This window comes from Taudactylus pleione, unplaced genomic scaffold (genome assembly GCF_031769625.1).
Source record: "Taudactylus pleione unplaced genomic scaffold, aTauple2 ptg000256l, whole genome shotgun sequence".
NCBI classification, from domain to species: domain Eukaryota; kingdom Metazoa; phylum Chordata; class Amphibia; order Anura; family Myobatrachidae; genus Taudactylus; species Taudactylus pleione.
Window position 1 is genome coordinate 2,246,190 of NW_028284658.1, and position 24,902 is coordinate 2,271,091.

At 43.1% G+C, this 24,902-nt stretch overlaps 1 protein-coding gene across 5 annotated transcripts in view; it reads right to left on the minus strand.

Moving 5' to 3' along the window:
- Positions 1-24,902, minus strand: part of CDK5RAP1 (CDK5RAP1 mitochondrial tRNA methylthiotransferase) — a 137,960-nt gene that overhangs the window by 80,059 nt on the left and 32,999 nt on the right. For all 5 annotated transcript variants that reach the window (XM_088480556.1, XM_088480553.1, XM_088480552.1 and 2 more), the window contains exons 7-9: positions 22,889-23,009; positions 15,074-15,304; positions 3,801-3,898 (exon numbers count right to left, since the gene is read on the minus strand). In XM_088480556.1, coding sequence (XP_088336682.1) covers positions 3,801-3,898; positions 15,074-15,304; positions 22,889-23,009 — 450 coding nt within the window. The remainder of the gene's footprint in view (positions 1-3,800; positions 3,899-15,073; positions 15,305-22,888; positions 23,010-24,902) is intronic.

The window sequence follows — 24,902 nt, forward strand, 5'->3', positions numbered from 1 at the left end:
TCTGTCAAGAAGATCCTTTGTTGCAGAGAGTCCAGCAATGCCCCCAGATGGACCATCCTCTGAGAAGGAGTTAGGGAGGATTTCTTCCATTTCACCAGCCAGTCGTGAGTCTGCAACACTGATATAGTCAGGTGCAGATGGCTGTGAAGCACCTCTGGAGACCCTGCTAACAACAGAAGGTCATTCAATAGGGTAACAGACGAACCCCCTGTAACCGCAGGTGAGCCACCATGACTGCCATTACCTTTGTAAACACTCGGGATGCCATAGATAGGCCAAACAGCAGAGCCTGAAACTGGTAATGGAGATCTAGTACCGCAAATCTGAGGAAACAGTGATGAGCCCTGGCAATGGGGATATGTAGGTAGGCATCATGAATATCCAGAGACACCATAAAATCCCCAGGTTCCATAGCCAATATAATGGAATGCAGAGTATACATCCGAAACCAAGGGACCCTTAGAAACTTGTTCAGGGACTTCAAGTTGAAATCGAACAGTTCCTACCATAATGTTTTTGAACCAGAAAGAGATTGGAGTAATAACCCATTCCCCTCAGGGGTAACAGGACCAGCACTATGACCCCCATATGGAGCATAGAGTGCACCACCTCCTGAATTGCCCGAGCCTTCTCTGGATCTGAAGGAAGGCCAGCAGTGAAGAACTGATGAGGCCTGCTGCAGAAGGAGAGGGCATACCCCTTAGAGACCACTGACCTTACCCAAGGGTCTGTGGTAGTCTGGCACCAGCACTGGGCGAATTGCAGAAGTCGCCCTCCCACCTTGGGGTCCCGCAAGGGGAGGCCCATCCCGTCAGGCTGAAGATTTATCGACCTGTTTAGTCGGCCTAATGTCTAGTGCTCGGAGCCTCTTTCTTGGTCTTACCAACCTTTCTGGCCCGAGGGTCTCGGAAAGGACTGCACCTTGGGGACGATAGGCCAGATAGAACCGGAGCTGAAGGTAGACACGCAGACTTTGCTACCGCCAGCGTGTTCACTAGTTTGTCTAAATCAGGGCCAAAGAGAACCTGACCATTAGAAGGCATACCTTCCTGGATTCAGCATCAGCTCTTCAAGAGCACAACTACAAGGAGCGGCGTGCTGACACTGCTGCCACGGAACTCTAGAGGTCAGTAGGCTCACATACAAAGCTGCTTCATTAATGTATGCAGCTAAATCTTTGAAATTGCCTACTAACACCATTTGCTCCCCGGGAGCATCTGGGGGAAAAAATGCCTCCAAAGCATCCGCCCACCGTTCAATGACCCGAGCCACCCAACAGAATGCCATAGCTGGTCTGGAGGCTCCCCTGGCGAGGTGAAATAGACTTAAGACACACCTCCACCTCACAGTTCGTAGCATCAGTCAGAGATGACATGGATGGCATAGGTAAAGTTGCACTCTTCACTAAGCTTGTTAGCCGAGACTTTCCCCCACCTGAGGGGGGAGACTCCCATATAGTGAAATAGCTGTCTGCAAAAAGATATGCATAAGCCAAGCGCTTTTGTGGTAGTAACCGCTTCCCCGGAAACTACCATGTCTCCTCTAAATGATCCACCAATTGGCCAGATAGGGGAGAAACAGCAGCTGTACCTTTAATATCCTTGAAGCAAGCGTATGTAAGAGTACCCGTAGAAGGGCCGTCGTCTGTAATGAGCATTGTCATACAGATGGCCCGTATGAGGCCTGCAATAAACATTTTAGACTTAGCCTTAACCTTCCTAGAAGGGTGCACAGAATCCGATAAATCCAGGAGTTCACCTCATCAGACGTCATGTCATCATCATCATTATACTGAGTGATTGGGGATGACAACAACTGTCTCTTGGCAGACCTAAGCGCCCTCTGCACTGTAGTGGACAGAGGGCGGAATTCAATTGTTTATGTGGTCCGGATCTCCCGTCTAAAGTGACAGGAGATCGTGGGCCACTATTCAATCGCTGATGTTTTTCGCGCTGATCGTGCCCAAAGTGGTCGGGTTTAGCCGTGTAAAGCAGCTACCCCCGACCAAAGTGCTGGGCGCGACCGCGAAAAGTGAGGTTTGGGCACCCAAACAGGTCACTTCTCGCACATTTCAGTTTGCACTCTGCTGGGGCTACGAGCTGAAATGGAGCGCTGGCAGCTGATTGCGCCCGACAGGAGCAACAATTGAATAGCTCCGTCAGGCGCGAAGGAGGGTAGAAACAATTGAATTCCGCCCAGTGTGTTTACCTAGACAGGTTCCGCAGGGGAAACATCTGCGGAGGTGAACAATGTGCCACCATCATCAGTCCCGGGACCCCTATGACAGGGAAAGGGACTACTGCCTGCTGCGGGAACCCCACTGGTGGAGAACGCAGGAGGAGCAGACAACCAATCTACTAGGGCATATGAAACCTGTGTAAGGCAAGCCCATGGAGACTCTTGTGACCTTAACGGCACAGCAGGGGTATAAGAAAGGGCAGAACAAGCTGTCATAAGCCCTCCTGAATACATCCCCTTCTCCAATACCTACCATACATCTGGAGCAGGTAGACAGGAAAGGAGCACTAGTCTGCAGTGAACGTAACTCTCAGACATGACAATCAATGTGATCCACCACACAGTGAGAACTTCTGACTATGGTAATTTCCCACCTTGGCAGTACTGGTACCGAGAGGCCTGACGGGAGGAAAGATATAGGGATAGTAAAATGCTGACAGAAGAAATCAGACACACAGCACTAGTAAAAGTCACAACTATGCAGAAAAAAAATTATTACCTGTACAATGGCACTACAATCACCTACAAGACCTAAAGTCTAGTAGGAAATAGCGCTAAATACACTGACCTCGTTGGAGGAGAGGTATGCAGTGGGGACCCAGGCACCGCACTGCATTGAGACCAGCGTTGACTGCACAAAAAAGATGGCCGCCGGAGAGCTCAGAGTGGGCTGGCCCGGGGGGAGTATCGCTGGCACAGCCCGCTTGCTCAACGGAGAAAATGGCACTGTGTGCAGCAGGGGAGGCACTGCCTGTGCTGTACAGGAAAGCGCGCTCCCCTGTCATGCATTTAACCCCAAGGGTGCTGGCGCTCTCTCAGTGGCGTTCCAGCCCCAGATCCAGGCAGATCAGTGGCAGCGCAGGCTCTTGATGGCTCCACAAGCAGCCGTCCCCAAGGAGCCCCTGTGCATCAGCCGGGGCCTACCGCAGACGCCCGCTGCTTACCTGAGCTGTCCCCCTGCGTTCCGGCCACAGTCCAGGGCTCCCCGGGGGTTCCTGCTAGCTGGAACCCCCAAGTGCCCGCCGAGTTCCCCGAATCAGTACTGGTGGTTGGCGTCGGCGGGGGTGTCGGAGCGGCAGCACGGAAGTCCACTGAAGATCTATCAGCAGCCCCCCTGTGCAGTTACCAGTCTCCAGCTGGGCACCTACGAAAACTGAAGTTGCCTTGGCCTGGGGGCGGGGTATAGGAGAAGAGGCCCCGATGCATCCTGGGACCAAAAGATTAACTGTGTGGTGCCCGACGGCAGAGCCATCACCTATACCACAAGGTCTCCTATGGAGCCCTACGGACCCTGATATAGTAATAACATTGTTTGTGGCATTTACATCTATAGAGACAGTAAAGACAAAATGTATGTTCATCATTGTGTTGACATCACAGTTCATGGAAAAATGGTATTTCTTTTTTTTTTTCCAGTATTTCAAGTCTGGCATATTTGTACACTTTTGGTATAGACATTGTAGGTACACATCCCTTGGCTTGGAGATCATTTAAATATCCTACTCTTACTAATTTTGCTGTATTTTTACAGACATTTCTGAGAACAAGTAAAGCATGCTCACCCCCTGCGCATGGATTCTAAAACTCTGTTACTTCCACTTTGTGCCGGGATGTGAATTTGTTTGCAAATGTTATGCCGTTCCCGTATCAAGTGGAGAACCTACAAAAAACAAGAATGGAAGTTAAGGTAAGTGGTAGGCACACACATACATATCCATAAGCCAAAATATTAAAACCACCCCTAATATTGTGTAGGGGTGGTTCGATTCCCGTTAGCGGCAGCCCGACAGGAGCAGAGTGCGACGCAGCGGAAGCCCGACAGCGCTGGAAATCCCGATCGTGGATATGTAAGTATTTACTAACCTAACCCTCCTTAGGTGTGCCTAACCCTAACTTCCCCCCCAAGTGCCTAACCCTAACCACCCCCTTCCCCGCTGCCTAAACCTAAGTCCCCCCCGGGAGCCCTAAACCTAACCCTCCCCCCCCGCGGCTGTCCGCTCGCGGCGCCCGGCATCACTACGATCGTGATGCCGGGCGCCGGTCTCCCGGCATCGGGGAAATGCGGGCGTCTACATCTAGACGCCCAGCATTTCACCCTTGCCGGGATAAGACAGTCGGGAAGCCGGCTGCCGGTATTTAGGCAGTTGGTTTCCTGATTGCCTCCCTTGTGTAGATCCCTTTTGTGCCGCCAAAAAAGCTCTGACCCGTCGAGGCATGGACTTTACAAGACCTCTCTAGGTCCTGTGGTATCTGGCACCAAGTCAATAGTAGCAGGTCCTTTAAGTCCTGTAAATTGCGAGGTGGGGCCTCCATGACTCGGGCTTGTTTTTCAAGCACATACCACGGATGCTCAAACTGATTGAGATTGGAGGAATTTGGATGCCAAGTCAACACCTTACATTTTTACACATACAGAGAGGAAAAAAAAGGAAGGGGGGGGGGCAAGCTGGACTACACACCCTAAGTTTAAACATAAAAAGAGATACTACCATGCTGAGACTTGTAGTGCCATGCAGACAAAAGAAAAGAAAATGCAGATGTGGACTCTAAGCACTAAGAATGCTGATAAACAAAACATTTAAATAAATAAACTCACAATTAACATGGGGTTTAAATATGGTTCTTAGTATGTCTGGCCAGAAATGTATGCCCACCCCCCCACGACAAGGTGAGCCTCATCAGATGGGTCTCTAACATCCCTAATACTGACACATTTATAACTTTATATGATGTGTCAGTATTAGTGATGTTAGGGACCCACCTGATGTGGTTTACCTTGATGTAGTATATGGGCATACATCTGTGTATGCACAGCAGTGAACACATGCCCCCAGCGTAACGAAAACAGGTGCATGGCTCACAGACTCTGCTTTCCCCACGAGGCCATGCCCCTTTTTGGGCATTCACACAGAAGTCACAATCTATGCTTAGGAAAATTTGGGAGGTATGCATATATTGTACAGCAACTTGCTTACAGTGCATCCGGAAAGTATTCACAACGCTTCACTTTCTCCAAATTTTACTATGTTACAGCCTTATTTCAAAATTGAATAATTTAATTTTTGTCCTCAAAATTCTACACACAATACCCCATAATGACAATGTGTAAAAAGTTTTTTTGCGATTTTTGCAAATTTAATAAAAAAAAAAAAAAAAAACGAATGAAAATCACATGTACATAAGTATTCACAACCTTTGCTCAATACTTTGTTAATGCACCTTTGGCAGCAATTACAGCCTCAAGTCATTTTGAATATGCCGCCACAAGCTTGGCACACCTATCTTTCGCCCACTCCTCTTTGCAGCACCTCTCAAGCTCCATCAGGTTGGATGGGAAGAGTCAGTGCACAGCCATTTTCAGATCTCTCCATATATGTTCAATTGGATTGAAGTCTGGGCTCTGGCTGGGCCACTGAAGGAGATTCAGAGTTGTCCGGAAGCCACTCCTTTGATATCTTGGCTGTGTGATTAGGGTCGTTGTCCTGCTGAAAGATGAACAGTCGCCCCAGTCTGAGGTCAAGAGCACTCTGGAGCAGGTTTTCATCCAGGATGTCTCTGTACATTACTGCATTTATCTTTCCCTCTATCCTGACTAGTCTCCCAGTTCCTGCTGCTGAAAAACACCCCCACAGCATGATGCTGCACCACCATGCTTCACTGTAGAGATGGTATTGACCTGGTGATGAGCGGTGCCTGGTTTCCTCCAAACAGAACGTCTGGCATTCACGCCAGAGTTCAATCTTTGTCTCTCACGGTCTGAGAGTCCTTTAGGTGCATTTTGGCAAACTCCAGGTGGGCTGCCATGTGCATTTTACTAAGGAGTGGCTTCTATCTGGCCACTCTACCATACAGGCCTGATTAGTGGATTGCTGCAGAGATGGTTGTCTTTCTGGAAGGTTCTCCTCTCTCCACAGAGGACTGCTGTAGCTCTGACAGAGTGACCATCGGGTTCTTGGTCACCTCCTGACTAGGGCCCTTCTCCCCCAAACGCTCAGATTATACGGCCGGACAACTCTAGGAAGAGTCCTGGTGGTTCAGAACTTCTTCCACTTACGGATGATGGAGGCCACTGTGCTCATTGGGACCTTCAAAGCAGCAGAATATTTTTCTGTACCCTTCTCCAGATTTGTGCCTCGAGACAATCCTGTCTTGGAGGTCTGCAGACAATTCCTTGGACTTCATGCTTGGTTTGTGCTCTGACATACACTGTCAAGTGTGGGACCTTATAGAGACAGGTGTATGCCTTTCAAAATCATGTCCAATCAACTGAATTTACCACAGGTAGACTCCAATTAAGCTGTAGGAAAATCTCAAGGATGATCAGTGAAAACAGGATGCACCTGAGCTCAATCTTGAACTTCATGGCAAAGGCAGTGAATACTTATGTACATGTGATTTCTTAGTGTTTTTTTTTAATTAAATTTGTAAAAGTCGCAAAATAACTTTTTACACGTGGTCATTATGGGGTATTGTGTGTAGAATTTTGTGGACAACAATAAATTTATTCCATTTTGGAATAAGGCTGTAACATAAAATGTGGAAAAAGTGAAGCGTTGTGAATACTTTCCAGATGCACTGTATATGCAGCAAAAAAATCAACACTTACAGTTGCAGCAATGGTTCTAGATATATAAAGTGATTTAAAAAAAAAAATAATTCCTAATTATGATAAATGAGAGATCACAAAATGGCTGCTACATACTATATGGAGACTCGCACAGACAAATGCACCTTTACACAGACTCTGGGGGTGATGTATCACAACTTCAAGAGAAATAAAGTGGAGAGAGATAAAGTATCAACCACTCAGCTCCTATCTTTTTTTCAAGCACAGTCAGTAACATGATTTTAATTAGTAGCTGATTGGTTGGTACTTTATCTCTCTCCATTTTATCTCACTGCAAGCTTTGATACATCACCCCCAAAGTAGAACCAATCAGCTGCATCCCCATAATCTTGATCAGATGAGTAGTCTCAAAAACGTTACTAATAAATGTAAAACACATAAAACCTGGATCTCTGTTGAGAGATAGACATCCAAGTTTTAGATTCTACTCACCTGGTCCATATTATGTTTGTAGAGCAAATATCTCAACTGAAACCATGCTGCACTGCAGGTGGGACAGATTTAAAATGTGCAGAGAGATTTAGATTTGGGAGGAGTGTTTTCAAACTGACATCTAAATTGTAGAGTAATAATAAAGCTGTGCAGTATTTGTAGGCTACATGCAAAAGCAGCCAGTATTTACCCCACATGTAAAAAAATTTATGTATTATTTACACCCCTTGCATTGCAATATGGTTTGCTCAGGTTCACAGTTGAGAGAGATATCTCACTCTATTCCCAACTCTGAATCAGGCACTGAGTCTCTGAATCTACAAAGGGCTACTTGTAGCGGTCGCTGGTAGTACTCTACATAGTGGGAAAGACTGGAGGTTATAGAATCTGTTCCCGTGGCTATAATTCTACCAGAGAAGTTTGTTGATCTTTATGTATTTTAGGTAAAACATAGAATACTGGTAGCATGAGGTCTTCATTAATTAGGTATTTTACTTTCTTTTCGGAATATGTCCCCCATATTCTGATGTATGGATAGAAGATTTCGTAAATGTTTTTACCTGGGTTGTTTTTAAGTAGACTGTTTATCATAGTTGGAACTATACATAATAACCATTCGCCTGCTCCTTTACCCACAGGTTTTATAGTGATATTTCTATTATTGCTTAATCCTTCCTATGCTTCGCTTTCTTTTTTGTGTAAGCAGCTGTTCTCCCCATTTAGGTTCTAATTTATCAATTTCTGTACATACTATTTTGTTAAAACGCTCTATAAAACAACCTCTATAGAATATAGGTTTTAACGTTGATTTTGGTTTAAAAATACTCACTTTGTCACCCTTCTGGCTTAGAAAGTATTTCTTTAGGGATAAGTTCTATATGAATTTGTGAGTATCAATGTACCTTATTGATAGTGCAGAATTACAATTTGCTGTTCTGACTAGTAATTCAGTGCCATTGGAAGCAATGCAGGTCCATGTCACCATACTGCCTCCACCGTTTTTTACAGATGATGTAGTACGCTTCTTCTCATAAGCCATGCAAAGCCTTCTCCATACTATTTCTTCCCATCATTCTGTTACAGGTTGATCTTAGGTTCATCAGTCCAAAGAATGCTGTTCCATAACTGGGCTGGATTTCCTAGATTTGTTTTTTTTTTTGCAACGTGTAATCTGGCCTTTCTTTTCCTAAAGCTTATGAATGGTTTGCACCTTGTGGTGAACCCTCTGTATTTGCTCTTTATGGTAGACTTGGATAATGATACACCTACATCCTGGAGAGTGTTCTTCACTTGGCTGGATGTTTGCGAAGGGGTTTTTCTTTACCATGGAAAGGATCTTATGATCATCTACCACTGTTGTCTTCCATGGATGTCCAGGCCTTTCTGTATTGCCATATTTCATACACCACCACACAGCCAAGCATTCGCAAGAAAAACTTCCACTCATATAAGAGTACATGAAAGTTCCAACAAATCCTTAATCACACTTTGATCAGGACCCACAGAGCGTGTTATTGTAGATTAGATTTTGCACTGCTAACAATCCTTCTTGATAGGTGTTACAGTATACAAACTTGTCACATCAATACTGCATAAAAAAAGTATGGTATAGGAAGGTGGTCTCTCAATTTAATCAATAAACTATCAAGCAGAAAGTGTACACGCTATTGTATTAAAGGCTGTAGGGTGGTATTTAAATATACAGAAACATTTTTGAAAAGATGATTCTCTAGCCAAAATAATGGGACATCCCAGAGCGTTCTCCAAATCGGTAATGTATTTATATTTCATATGAGTACAGGGTGCACATAGTTACATCTCTCTAGTGCGCCACATACAGTGGTGAGCTGGGACTTGAACACGTGAAGCTTTTGTGTCCCATAATGAAAGTGCTTGAAAGCACTAAAACGGCCATCGGATGCTCAACATACTGTATGCTGTTATTCAATCATTCAGATGATGCTTGAGAAATCTTGTGACTGATGGTACGTTTTTGACAGTTTACAATGCTACATGGCGATTTATAAAAAAAAAAAACCTTTTTTTTCTATTGGCAATTTGGTGTGCTGGTTTTTATGGTGATATCAAAATACTGTGCTATATTGTGACAAACAGGGTAGTTTGTCTCAGTATCTTCTGAAAGAGATTGCTTTCTGTGGGAATTTGCAGACTCATGCTAAAGACGGGTTAATAATTCCTCACCTATCAGAACAGCTTCACAGGTGGATCACATGGGTGTGAAGGTTCAGCTAGTTGTCAGAATCAGACTCAGGCGGTCTTCAGCCGAAGGACAGGAACTCAGGGTACTAGGATGTGGAGAGAGCAGTAATCAAGGGGGTTGTATGTAAGTCTTCCTCATCAGCTAGATCCGGATGTTGGAGAGACCTGGCCAAAGGCGCGGAGTCTAACCTACTGGATGGTCTTCGCCAGTGATCCCTCCAATTGGGATTTGGGCTTCTGCTGCACCTAGTAGGCAGGTCGCGGCCCCTTGGTCAGGTATCCGGAGCTAGCAAGGAGACTGGAGTATGCTCAGGAGTATACAGACGCAGAGTACTGGTGACTAGTACACAGACTGTGCTGCTGAAAGTATTCAGACGCAAGATACCGTCAGAGTATAACACTGGAGACTTGGTACACGGGCTGTGTACTGAGGTGTAGCTGGTGTATCCAGAGGCAGGGTAGCATCGGAGTAACACTAGAGAAACTAGTTAGGAGTAGACACAGGAGTAATCACTAATGAAAATCGCTAGACACAATCAGTGTTCCCATTCATTCCTATGGCTGCGTCAGAGAGCAAGCTGTCATTTGCGACGGGCTTCCATTGAAAGCAGCACTGCAATGTTTATTAAGGGGGGGGTTCCAAGTACTTGGGATGCATACATGGACTAAAGAGAACCTTTTCCCAAGGGATGTGTAAAAAATAAAAAGGTGACTGAAGGGTTTGGGGGTGCAGTAATTTAATAAAATATTACCCCATTCTGTGTGTGTCTGTCTTTTTTGGTTTAGCAGGATGCAACAACAAAATGTCACTATCGTGATGGTTTGAAAATTTACCCCACAGAGTTGCAGTAAACAGCACCTTACAACAATTATGGATGTCCTTTGCAGCAAACACATTGAATCTGTAAAATTTTGTAAAACTATCCACCCACCTGGCCCCTCAGCTGGGAGGGACCTAAGTGTGCACTGCGGACCCCCACACCACAAACCTACCTTGGGAGAATCAGGGACAGGTATCTTTGCTATTTCTCATTCACTGCTCTCTCATTAGATGCCGAACACCTGATGCCCTGCACTGTCTTGTGCAACAGGGATTTCAGGATAGCCTGACACTAACTGTTTACATTACAGTTTTCCACATCTTTCTAGAAAAGATTGATCCTAAAACTGTCCCAGGTAGAATGGAGGGACGCCTCCAATGACCATAAATCCATTGTGATAGATATTTAGGTATCAGTTTGTGGTGAATCAGCTTTTTAATAATTCTGTGTTTTTTTCACCTTGTTATTCAATGTTTACCCACTTTTTTTCAATTATGTGTTTTTTTTGTTTGTTTTTTATGCCTTACCACTGATTGAGATTCATATGCATTGTGGATTGGTTTTAAATTAATATGTACATAACACTATTCACAACATTTGGATAGTGAATATATAGAATTACTGACCAATTAGTCTTAGCAAATAATATACGGTATGCGATTTTGTACATGGTGATTTGTTACTTTATTATTGCCAGTATATTATTGCCAATATTAAACTGCTAACTAATTTCTTGTTGGAATTAATGACTACTAATTCCTGTTTATTAATTTACCGAATGAGAAGACTCTTACATGTGAGATTTAAACGAAAAAAAAAGTGCTCCAACAAGGGGCACTCACGGATGGTCAGTATATGGAATCGTATCATTGAAAATTCTCTGTTGTGGTGACCCAAAAGCAAATAATAAAAGAAAAAAAAAAAAAAAATATATATATATATATATATATATATATATATATATATTCCAGTATTAGTCCACACTCACGTCTGAAAATCCAATTGCTGGGGTAGCCACCCAAATGGGATCACCTGTATCCCTGCATACAAAAAATTAACAAAGGGGGTGCACTCACCAGTCTTCTAAAATGAGTTTTTATTTCATCTTTTAAAAAAAAATTTACAGCATCATAGTAAAGCTCCGACGTTTCGGTCCTAGCCATGGACCTTTGTCAAGGTACCGGGGACCGTCTGATGATACTGGGTCATTATCAGAGATGTCACTTCCTCATCACCTTCCATGCCATGGCTAGGACCGAAATGTCGGAGCTTTACTATGATGCTGTAAAAATTTTTTAAAAAGATGAAATAAAAACTCATTTTAGAAGACTGGTGAGTGCACCCCCTTTGTTAATTTTTTATATATATATATTTATATATATATATATATATATTATATATATATATATATATATATATATATATAACCTTTAATTCATCCTTTTAAAATTTAAACCAGCGAAATATAAAGTGCAGACTGTATTAAAGTGATAAAGTTGTGATACAATACTAATAAACAATGAATTAAAATATTGGGTCCACTCTAAATTTTTTATTTGTCGTTACTAATGTTAAGTATCCAATGTAGCATTCCAATTGTATGTCATTTATGACCAGATGCTGATATCTCCATTTATATAATACTGGTGTCATCACTCCAATATTTTTGAGGTGATGCTTTATTGTATTGTATTCTCCCAATACTATGGCACTTATATTTTATATATATTTCTATTAATTAATAAGATGCCACAAATGTATTTCTTATAAACAATTCATTCATTGGCATATCCCCATCATTGGTTCTGAATTCCAACTCAATTATTATCTTAGGGATACCCAAATAATTTGGGAAGGAAGGATTAAAAAATAAAAGGATCTGTGCAGATGATTCATATCCTCTCTCTTATATGTGATATTTAATTTTTTTTTTTTGTCTATAGAAGAAGGATTATTATTTTTGGAGGACCAGTGTGTGATATAAGATCCTAACTGACATACTATACAAGATATAGACATTAACGGTAGACATTATTAGTATTTGTACCTATATAGATTATGTTTAACGATATACACATGATTAGTGTTTATTATTATCTTTTCTGTCTCGCATAGTTATTCTCTGTTATGGTTGCCATTCTATGCCAAGCAGTAATTTTAAATATTGTCCAATAAAAGGTATGTTTTAACATATATACCCCCTTTTTTTCCCCTTGGGGTGTGCCCCAATAGAGGAGTCTGTCTCTCTTATTCTCTATCACCCACCTGACCCATCAGGCAGTAACTGATCTGGTAGATTGCTCCTGAAACGCCTGCTCACATGGACACCCGTAACCCACAGCACTTCTTAAATTATTATACCAAATTCAATGGGCTAAACCACACAGCGTCACCACATGCCAAAATCTACCTTTTGATGACATTTCCTTTTAAATTTTAGTACTATCTGATGAAGCGGAATGTGACCCGCGAAACGCATCATGTACAGGAGAAAATTAATTACCATTAATGTAGTGTTATTTTTCGATAACTACATGTATGCATATAATCTTCCATTACACAATTGGAAAACCTTAATTACAACCGTAAGGACAGACATTTACTACTTAAAAAGGACATATCCCATCTCAGCTTTACATGCATCAAGAATAGCCTTGCTACAATAGTTCACAATGGGATATTGCATTGCCCCCATCTTCTTGGAGGCCGCAATCTACACCGGTGTTCTTTACATTGCAACAGGTTTCCCCATCTCAATGTAGGCGGTTCTAACATAAATCTTCAAACCCCTAACATATGAAGAATGAAGAGATTCCTCTTCTCCATAGATGGATTTTGACCTAGTGTCAGAATTATATCCCGATTTAAATGGAACTTTGAAACCACCATAAGTTACAAAAATGGTTTCACATGAAGAACTGCTCTTTTGTCATAAAAGGTCAAGTATGTAGATTTAAAATACAGAGCTCCTAAATTTGACTCCCTCTAAGCTGTGGAAACAGCCATGATAAAAATGTTTTCCATGTGAGAAATGTTAACTCCACTGGATCTACTGCCTCAAGAGGAATTGTCGAATTTAAAATGTTGAGAGTACAGGTTGAGTCTCCCATATCCAAAATGCTTGGGACCAGGGGTATTTTGGATAACGGAATATTCCGTATTTTGGAATAATTGCATATCATAATGAAATATCTTGGGAATGGGACCCCAATATACTCACAGAATGCATTTATGTGTTATATACACCTTATACACATATCCTGCAAGGTCATTTTATACAATATTTTCAATAATTTTGTGGCTCAAGCAAAGTTTGTGTACATACATGAAATAAATTTATGTTTCATATACACCCTATACACACAGCCTGAAGGTAATTTTATACCATATTTTTAATAATTTGTGCCTTAGACAAAGTTTGTGTACATTGAACCATCAAAAATCAAAGGTTTTATTATCTCAGTCATGTCAAAATTATTCCGTATTTCGGAATATTTGGATATGGGAGACTCAACCTGTATTACAAAATTCAATGGACTAGTTGAGGACTGAATAGTGGTTGCAGATGTGCTATACCCTGTAAAAATGTTGGAAATTTTAAGGAACTTCATATTATTTCTCTCATCTACACCATCCTTTAAAAACTAGAGCAATTAAGTCAATTGGAAATAACAGTTGGAAACAACTTTCTCTTGCACAGACAAAAAAAAAAAAAGTCTTCTACAACCTCTATTGCTAACCACACTGTCAGTGAAACCCTTTTGCTTAAGGATCATGGTTTTATCTGCCACACCATTAAAGCCAGTCTCGCTAATCTCTGATTTTAAAAACATTCCAAGAGATAACAGGTCCAGCTATTAAACTACAGACATCAAGATAAGAACCATCAAAATAAACAGGTAAGTTTGTTGAAAATTCCATGGGACTGACTGCAGATGCCTGGTCCTTGAGTTCCATAATGACATAATGTCAGCATCGGTCTGATCAGATATGTGCAAAGTCTATGAGTGGAGCGTCTACTCTACAGGGTGAAGTATTTGGCCTCCCGGTTTTCTACTTCTGGCATAAAAACAAAGCGTATATCGTCAAAACAATATGTTCTGCAGAGCACGATGGAGATAGTTTTCTTCATTGCAGGGAGCTTACTGTGCATCTTAAACTTATGCCACCAGAAGTGTGTTTTGTTGAGTGTTTTAATATTAAAAATAGACCAAGAGAGCCCAATTTGGTTTCTGAACCAGTAACTCGTATGAGAAAATGGTACCCCAGTATTCTTTTAGTACTGGGATAATCACTCCAGCAATATGTACTGTGTGAATAGTTAGTTGCAAGGCCTGGCACTATTCCCAATCCATGGGGAAGCTAGTAGTGAAGATACATGGGGTGGTGCTCTAAGAAGTCGATAATGTATACCCAAATCCATAATGCCTCTCATCCAGGAAACTGAAGTGGAATTGAATCAATGAATCATTTACCACCTTCTGATTTTAGTAGTATTTAGAAGAAGGCTACAATTTATTGTTAACTCCGATTTAACATGTAATCTAGTAACAATAAATTTACAGTGCTAGAAATTAAATTTGATCAAAATTGGTTTTAAGAAAATCTCTTTCATTTAAAAAAAATACTAAGTGCTGAAAATAATGAATACACAGATATCATCTTCGCCTTAAACATTGTTTTGAGCACATTGTGGGGACCATTGAAAAAGCTAACAAACACATGCAATACTTACCTCATCAGGAAAATCTTTAGGATGCGGAGAAGTAAAGCGTATTCTCATTTCTGGATCTATTCTGGAAACCTGATCCAGGAGATCCACAAATCGCAGCCCTCCTGTTTTTGGTTTGTACACTGTGCTGAAGCCACGACTAAGTTGAGAATTCTCAGTAGTGGAGAACTGAACTGAAGATCTGTCAAGGTAGCTATTGACATTTTGACCCAGTAAAGTCACTTCCTTAACACCCTGCAAGGAAACACAACATTATTACAAAATTCTACTCTTTAGTATGTGATCATCTATACAGTAATATAGAGTAGCTATCAGGAGTCATGTTCACTATTAACATAATACGCCAGAAATTGAATCTCCTGCTCAGTCAGTGCTCAGTTCATGGCTGCCAGCTAGTGTCTACAATCTAGTAATTATAAGGGTTCCCTTTAATCGTAAAATGGTATTTTTGTACCTACCACTTTCTGATTCATCTGGGGGCCATTGGTCACCATGGGTTTCTAGAGGGATTAGAAGGCGCTGCCATTTAAAAGTAGCCATGTAAGACACTGCAACCTCTGGTCTTCTGTACAACTTTAAAACAAAGCCCTAAACAAAGGGTGAACAACTAGTGTGCCATACCAACCAATAAAAACGAAGACAAAGTGTAGGGGAGGAAACGCAGTGTTACACACACAAAAAAAATTAGAAAAAGTTATTTAACGGTAAGTACAAAAATAAAAATTTTTAGTCACCATAAAATCTCTTTTTTGGAGTCCATCTGGGGGATGCCATTACCTCTGGGTTATTGAAATAAGAGGAAATAATACTGCGCACTGGGCAACTAAGCCTCTGTTGATGGTAAGCTGCTGCACAAGAGGGTGTCCTTCCCTCTTAATATTAGAAATATACAGAAAAAATATACAGCGCTCAACCTTCTATATAATGATCTTGTGTAGAATTGTCCCAATATCACAATCCTGCATATACAATATAAATTACTGGTCTTAAGTTGATGACTGCGATACACTTAGTGCAAAAAATGCTCTACTGAGTGTAAAAAGACATATATAACAAACTTACATAATCAGTCTGATACACAAGTAACTGAAACTCATTCATAAAGAGGTACTGCTTAGAGCTGGATTTAACTGTGCAAATGTTGTATAAGTGTTGCCCGCTGTAACTGAGTCCTTGCTGTGGATTTGCTAATGTCAATATCCTTAATGTTGGTACAGAATGAGAATGGAATCAGCGGCGTCCCGCTGTCTCAAGACTGCATATGTAATTCTTGGATGGTGTACTTATAGCCGGTGTATAAATAATGTTATCAGATGGTACTGTATGCTGCCCGGGGTGTCTTCTGGTGCAGATGGAGAACCACTCAGACTGGTATGCAGGATCTCCGGACTTGGGTTGCTTGGGGCTGACTGTGGAGTATGTGATACGTCTATTGAAAGACTGTATCCTATACTTACACCTGTCAGTCTTTCACTTCCCTGTCTTGGGAGGGGAACCGCCGGACGCGACCTTTGGCGATCTGATCCGGCTTCCCCCTCCGTTTTCAGAGACTCACCTGTCTTCCTGTCGTCGCGTGTGGCCGGATCCCTCCTCCTTCTGTCAGCGCTCTGTGCCTCTTGCTCCGCTGTTATGGGTGCCCGTCTGCAATGTGCTGGTAATCTTCTCCTCACTCGTTACTGTTGTTCCTCGATCACGTGTGTGCTCCCGGTCATATGGCGCGGCCGCGCTCTGGTTTCAGAATCACGTGTGAAATCCTGGTCACGTGTTTCAGGTAGCGCTTGGTCTCTAATCGCAGTAGCTTTCAGTGAATGTTCAGAACTGGGTCTCAATGTTAGATTTATTTATTTTTGCTCCAACGCGTTTCGACCTTATAAAGGTCTTCCTCTGGGAGTAGTACTCCCAGAGGAAGTTCGAAGAATTTTTCGCCCAACACTGGTGTCCCTCGCTCCAAATGTATGGAAGCTGTAAAATTTAGTGAAAGTGTGTACGGATGGCCAGGTGGCTGCTCTGCACAGCTGCTCTACTGAGGCATCATGCTGCACAGCCCAAGAATCCCAGACAGCTCGAGTCAAGTGGGCCCGAATAGAAGCCAGAACCGTCACATTTGAAGACAAAGATGCCTGCCGCATGGCAGAAGTGGCCCATCTAGCGATGGATCCTTTAGAGGCTGGCCAGCCTCTTTTTGGTGCATCAATCAACAACAACAAAGAATCCGTACACCTCAAAGACGCAGTGCGCTCCAAATAAATGCGTAATGCACGTACCACATCCAACAGTACGAAGGAAGAACCTTCACTAGTCACTGAAGCTTGGCGAAAGGCTGGAAGGAAGATATCCTGATAATATGGAAAGCGATATCACTTTCGGGAGAAAGGAAAGTTTAGTGCGTAACACCACCCTATCCTCATGAACAATGAGAAGCAGAGATTTACAAGAAAGAGCCGCTAACAGATTTTCTTTTGGTTCATTGCCTCAGTCAGAAGAGTAACAACCTTTAAAGTGAGGTATCGCAATTCTACAGATTACAATGGCTCAAGAGATGCCTTTTGAAGTGCATCCAAAACTAAATTCAAGTTCCAAGAAGGAACTGGAGGGACATAAGGAGGCTGTATGCAAAGAACCCCCTGCAAGAAGGCCTGAACTTCAGGAATGGTGGCCAATTTCCTTTGAAACAGGATCGATAGGGCCAAAATTTGTCCCTTAAGGGGGGGGAACAATCTTAGATCCTTAACCAAACCATCCTGCAAAAAGGACAAAAGACGACACTCTTGGAACCCTTCAGGTTTAAACTTGTCTAGTTCACACCAAGAAATATATATCTTCCATACCCGATGATAAATCTGGAAATTGAATGGTTTGTAAGACTGTATCATGGTTTTTACAACAGATTCTGAAAACCCTTTGGCTCTCAAGATGCTGGATTCAAGAACCATGCCTTCAAAGCCAAGAGAGGCAAATCGGGGTGACGACATGGACCCAGAAGTAACAGATCTTGACGCAGGGGCAGACCATATGGAACTTCTGCCTACATGATCCGAAGACTTGCCTACCAATGACGGCGCGGCCAGTCTGGTGCCACCAGAATGACCGGCCGTGCCACTGATCGAATCCGCTGAAATACTCTTGGTAACATTACCAGAGGTGGAAAGATGTATCCCAGCCGGAACACCCAAGGTGCATCATGGAATCCACCAGGGATGCCTGAGGATCCCGGGACCGAGATCCGTACCTTGGAAGTTTCCTGTTGAGACGGGAAGCCATTAGATCTATGTCTGGAGACCCCTATCTGGAAACTATTTCCGTAAACACTTCCTGGTGTAATTCCCATTCCTCTGGATGCACACTGTGGCGACTTAAGAAGTCCGCCTCCCAGTTGTCTACCCCTGGAATGTAAACTGCCGAAATAACTGGAACCCAACTTTCTGCCCAATGAAGGCTGTGAAAAACCTCCCTCATTGCTCGGCAGCTGTGTCTGCCAACCTGCTTGTTTATATAAGCAACTACCGTGGGATTGGCTAATTGTATTCACACTGCTAGGCTCCGTAGATGGGATTGAGCGTGAACCAATGCATACCAAATCGCCCTTAATTCCACTACATAGATGGAAAGAGAAGCATTCTGTACGGACCAAAGACCCTGTAGGTACATGTCTAGAACCACCGCCCCCCAGCCTGTTAGGCTGGCATCTGTGGTGACAATGATCCAATTCATTACTGACAACCGGCAACCCCTGTTCAGATTTACATCTGGCAGCCACCATAGGAGTGACTGACGGGTCTGCAGAGATAATCTGAACATCTGCCTGTTTAATCAGGGTCTAACTTTACCCATCGATAAAGCAATTGGTTTTGCAGTGGTCGGGCATAGAATCTGGAAAAAGAAACGGCTCCCGTGACCTGAGAAATTATTTTAATTAATTCTGGGCCAAATAGAGAACCTCCTTCAAAAGGCAGTGTCTCTAAAGCATGCTTGGACTCTGTGCCGTATTCAATTTGAGCGGACCCGCGATACTTTTCCGCCTCCCGGACTGTTCGCCTACTTCGTCTGTTTTGCAGGCGGAAAAGTACCGCATGCATGCCCGCATATCCCCGTATTCAATTTGAAAGTACGCAAAAACGGGACCCGGCGAAACAAACAAGCGGAAAGTCATGCCAGATTTGGGGAAATCAGCTTGACACCCTCCAAAAGATGCTCTGACATGGGGGTTAGCTATGGTTACCCCCGATTTGGCTTGCTGAAGGTATTTGGTGTTTTTTAAACGGCCTCAATAGCTGCGGCGGTGAAGAATAGTGTTCAGGTGTTTTTTTTTGCAGAAAATAACGTATCCCAGCAAATTTGGGGTACTTGAAAATGGGGGCCAGCATATTTAAAAGTTGATAAAGTTAAGTTTCAAAAATCGTGAAAAATCCACTTGTGGGGGACCCCCCTGGAGTCTAGTTCGCTAGTTTTGAACTTTGTTCCCCAACATTTTTTTTTTTTCGCCCCCAAATTCAAAGTGATTTTTTGTGGTGTACTTAAGTTTTCTTTTTATTTATTTGACGCAGTTTACCTTTGGGGGACTGTCTGAAGGCTGCACGGGGGTTCCCGCAACGTTGCACCCCAAAACCCCAATTCTGCACTTTTTTCCACCTGCTATTCATAGGCAAAACTTTTCTGCCTATTACATTGCATTGACTTTCCGCCTAGGCGGAAAGTCTTTCAAATTGAATGTGGCGATACTTTTCCGCGTTTTGAAATGACGTCATCGGCGAAAAAGCAGATTCCGGCTTTTCGCCTCAAATTGAATACAGGCCTATGTCTGCCTTCTATGATTTAAGCCATACAGAACGTCTGGCGGAAACGGCTAAAGCAGAAATATGAGACTGTACCTGAATAATGTCTATTAAAGCATCACCTGTATAGGTCAGAGCCTCCGAAATTTTATCAGTTAAAGAACTAGATTCAGACAAATCCTCTGATTGAAACCCAGCAATCATCTGGGCCATCCAGGAATTGATAGCCTTTATCACCCAGGCGCTGGCCAGAACAGGCCGCAGCAAGACTCCTGACAAAGTGAAGTACAGCCTCATTCTTCCTATCTATAGGATACTTAGGTGTTGCAGACTGTGTCACGGGGATAACAGTATTCCTGACCAACCTAGCAATAGGAGCATCCACAGTGGGTGGAATTTCCCAAAGCTTGGTATCCTCTTCCCGAAAAAGGCTAAAGGTACTTACATTTCGTAGGAATATGAAATTTGGAATCAGGTTTTAACCAGGCTTCTTTTGATATCTCTCCAAAATGTGAAAATTCTGGGAAAACAGATACATGTTTCTTCTTACGTTTAAAGAAAGAAACTGAACTAGTCACTGGAATACTGTAGCTGTTTCCTGTAGATGCAAAGTCTCCCGGACCGCATTTACCAGTATAGACACCCCTGAATAATAATGGGAGTCATCCTCCCAGTTTGAGGTGTCTTGCCATTCACAATCAAATTCTCCTTTTTCCTGGGAAGAGGCGGCTGAAGCCTCATCTCCAGGAAAATCCACTGAGGACTGGCCTGAACATCTAAGTGGCTGTGGTCCCTGCTGATGTTACCATTTTATTTAGGGAAGTTTCCATCTCAGCGAAACATCGAACCATATCCTGTCCAACTTCAAAATCATCCTGAAGTAAAGCAAGAAAGCAAGAGAGAGATGAAAGGCAGAAGTGTGTTACCCCTTCTACTCACACCACAGAATGTCTACATTCTTATCGTACTGTAATTCCTAGCCAAAACAAACTTTCTGGCGTGCAACATAGTCTGAACCACACTGGAAGAAATCCTCTCAAGAGATCGGCCATTAAGACTAACTAGGGAAGGTCCTGGTGAAGAAAAGAATCCTGTTCTAACAGATCCAGGCACAAGCAAAGAAGCCAACCTGGTCCAAATGTCCCAAGTTCACCAGGGTCAATCCGGAGTCACCAAGATAACAGACAAGCCCTAGATCCCATATCCATTTTACCACGCAAGGCAACATCAGCAAAGGAGGAAAAAAAAAAAAAAAGATATCCCAGACGTAAAGTGCAAGGAACAATCCTGGAGTTCACTATGAAGGCTGTGGGGTGGAGCACAAAATCTGGGGAAGGTGCAGTTGGAGCGAGATGTCATGAGGTCCACCACTGACAGACCACACTTCAGAATGAGCTGGTCCAAGATTTACGGGTTAAGAAACACAATTTCACTGCAGGGAAGTGTCCCTGCTTAGAAAATCTGCCTCCCAATTGTCCACACCAGAGACGAACACAGCAGAGATCGCAGGCACAAACTTCAACTTTCAAGACAAGATCCAAGCCATCTCCACCATTGCCCTGGTAGTCCAGGTGCCCTCTGGTGGTTGACATTGTCCGTCTGGATCTTGACCAGCCTGCCCGGATTGAGCACCACACAGAGCAAGAAGAATGGCCTTAATCTCCAGAACACTTATGGGAAAGGTGGACTCCTGCCAGGATCAAAGTCCCTGAAGGCGGTGGTCCAAGGAAACCAATCCCCAACCCAGGAGAGTGGCATCCATGCTCACAATGACCCAAGATGGACTGGCCAGAGACCAACCCCTATTAAGATTTTTCTTGGCCAGCCACCATTGCAGGTATGAGCACTCAGCAACAGGGTGAGCAACTGAGAGTATAGGTGGTCATTGGACATTGACCAACCCTTCAGGATGTTCCACTAGAACCATGGAGAGTGAAACTGGGCTTACTGTATGGTCTCACATGTAAAGAACATTTTCCCCATCAATTTAATGCACAACAGGACCAACAGGTTATCGAAGGCCTTGCAGACCAAACTCTAAAGGGAACAGATCTAGTCTTCCAGAAAACAAACATTCACTGGAGACTGCTGTTGAAGATCAACACAGGAATAGGATATATTCACAGGGAACCATATGGCATTTCCTAAAATTTAGGATTAAGCCATGTCCCTGCAACACCTGAAGTGTGTTTGAGGTGACCCTGCATCAAGGAAGCCAAGGCTGCATTGACCAAGAGACATACTTCTTCAGCAACAGGGACGCCATCACCGACATGAGTTTTGTAAAAACTCGTGGAGTGGTGCCCAGACCATTGGGAAGATCCCTGGAATAATAGCAGGCTCCCCATACAGCAAATCTGAGGAGTGATGCCCCTCCTAAAAAAGGACAGAGATATCCATGCTTTAGGTCAGGGGTAGCCAACCTCGGTCCTCGAGAGCTATTAACAATTCACGTTTTCCAGACCACCTAGCTGGTGCACAGGTGTATTCATTACTCACTAACACATTTGAAAAGATCCACAGGTGGAGATAATTATTTCACTTGTGATTCTGTGAGGAGACCTGGAAAATATGCACTGTTGGTAGCTCACGAGGACCAGGGTTGGCTACCCCAGCTTTAGGTCAATGGAGGCCAAAAATTCATGACGGAGAGAATTAACAGCAGAAATAAAAATTGGTTAATATCTTTCTCACCAGTGGCCAACCATTTCACAACAACACAAAATTGGTCAATTTTGTATCTCCCTTATAGAGTTTAGGATTAAAAACCGTGATGATTTCTTTCCCCCTTAACAAAAAAAACTTAATAATAAGGAAATGTTGAAAATATAATCACCTTCACTAGTGTACCATTTCCCCAAATAAACTCCCAGCACAAAACAGATTTCTGCCCTGGGAGTTTAAACCAAGTGGGTAACCTGCCACTGGTGGAGATACATTGAAAATACTAATAATAATAATAATAATAATAATATTATTATTAACAACAACAACAACTACTATAAAAGGTCATAATGTTAAATGTTTATAATACAGATTATATTACCTGATCAGACAACAGTCGGACTTCTTCCAGGATGGAATGGAGGGGCCGGCTTCTCTCTCGCCCACGGGTGAATGGAACAATACAGTAAGTGCACATATTGTCACAGCCTCGCATTATGGAGCTATAAAAAGAAAAAAGGAATGGAGAATGCTAGGAAGTACTGAAAACTTGTCCCTGACCTTGGACTTGTCTGAAAAAAATTCACAAGACTTCAGTGACTGGAGATAAAACACAATTGTGGGCAGCACAGTTATTTAGTTACTGCCTCACAGCACTGAGGTCTTGGATTGAATTCCCACCAAGGTCTTAATTGTGTTGAGTTTGTATGTGCTCCTCAAGTTTGTGTGGGTTTCCTCCAGATACTCAGGTTTCCTCCCACAATCTAAACACATAGTGGTAGGCTAAATGGATTCAGACAAAAAAAATTAACCTTAGCATGTATGTGTTGTACATGTGGTAGTGAATATAGACTAATCTCCACTGGGGCAGGGACTGATATGAATGACTGAAATATTCTCTGTAGAGCGCTGTGGAATGTGTGCACTATATAAATGACTTAATAAATTACTAAAATGTTGCTGCAACAAGTTTGAGCACTGCAGAAACTTGACTGCTCACCACAGTTTCAAATTGCACTTACAGTAAATCAATAATCTGCAAAATAGATCCCCACACAGAAAAGTTTGGAAGGCCGCATTTTAAGCTAGGGATTGGTCCCACTTCGGCTGTGGTCTTTCTTCTGCGAAGACCTCAAAATGCATTAATGTATCCAATGTAAATATCATATATATCAGCTCCATGGAATACTGGCATACAGGGCGCAGGGGTAGGGGTGATGATCAGTATCACTTGTTTTTATGCAAAGTATTTGGACGTATAAATTGTTGCTGCTGCTGGAGTGACAATTTGTTTCTGCAACCCGTCGAGTGACAAATAGCCTTCTGGATTACAGGGTGTGGGTTTTGTGGCTGCCATTCAGCCAACATACCTTGTGAGGAGGATGGGAGTATCTGAGATGTTGCATCCCACAGCAGTAGCATACCATCCTCACCGTAGGTGGCCAGAGGCCCACCTGACCTATAGATGGGCCAAGGACATAGCTGAGAGTGAGGAAATCGTAAATCATAAGTGCGTGGAGGTAGTTCAAAGTATACTGGATGATAATGCTCAGCAAATACAAGTTCTAAAACAATCTCACAAAGAAATTATAGAGGTTATAAACATAGGGTGAAACTCTAATGTGAACATAAGCTCGCTAGCGTAGCCTAAAATACGCAAATTTATACTGGGCATGCCCAGGCTCGTATGCAGATCTACTCGCATCAGACAACTGTAACTTCTTGTGACTAGAGAGGTGGGACGGGGAAGGTAAGGGGAGGTCTAGCATAGGTATAGAGATATATATACGCCTGTCAGTAGCCGTATACATTTTGAGATCCTAAGGGCAGGTGCAAATATAATCAGATGATGGCCCCCAGCACTAAATAGATGCTTCTGATTGGCTGATTGCAGATTATTCATACATGAGAACAGTTATACTTGCTGTATTTGAGAGGAGATTTTCAAGTCTGTCACAATGTAATAGCAAACATGTATTTCTCTTTCGTCTGGGCTGGGGGATACTGGACCATGGATTGTAGGTGGGAAGGCGTGGATTTGGCACTAACACTGATATCTATAATTCTTCCCCTCTGCAACCCCTGGCTTCAGTGTAAGTTAAGTGCCTGTCGAGGGGTGTAGTAGGTATTACCGCCGGCCGCATGGTTGAAATCCCGACAGCGGCAGCCCGGCAAGGGTGAAGATCCCGATCGTCCCTAAGGTAAGTATCGCTAACCTAATTCTACCCTCTAACCCTCCCTTAGGGGTGCCTAACCCTAACCTCCCCCCTAAGTGCCTAACCCTAATCCCCCCTTCCCCGCTGCCTTAACCTAACCCTCTTGGGGGGTGCCTCACCCTAAGTCCCCCCGGGAGCCCTAAACCTAAACCTTCGTTCCCCCCCCCCCCCCCCCGGCGG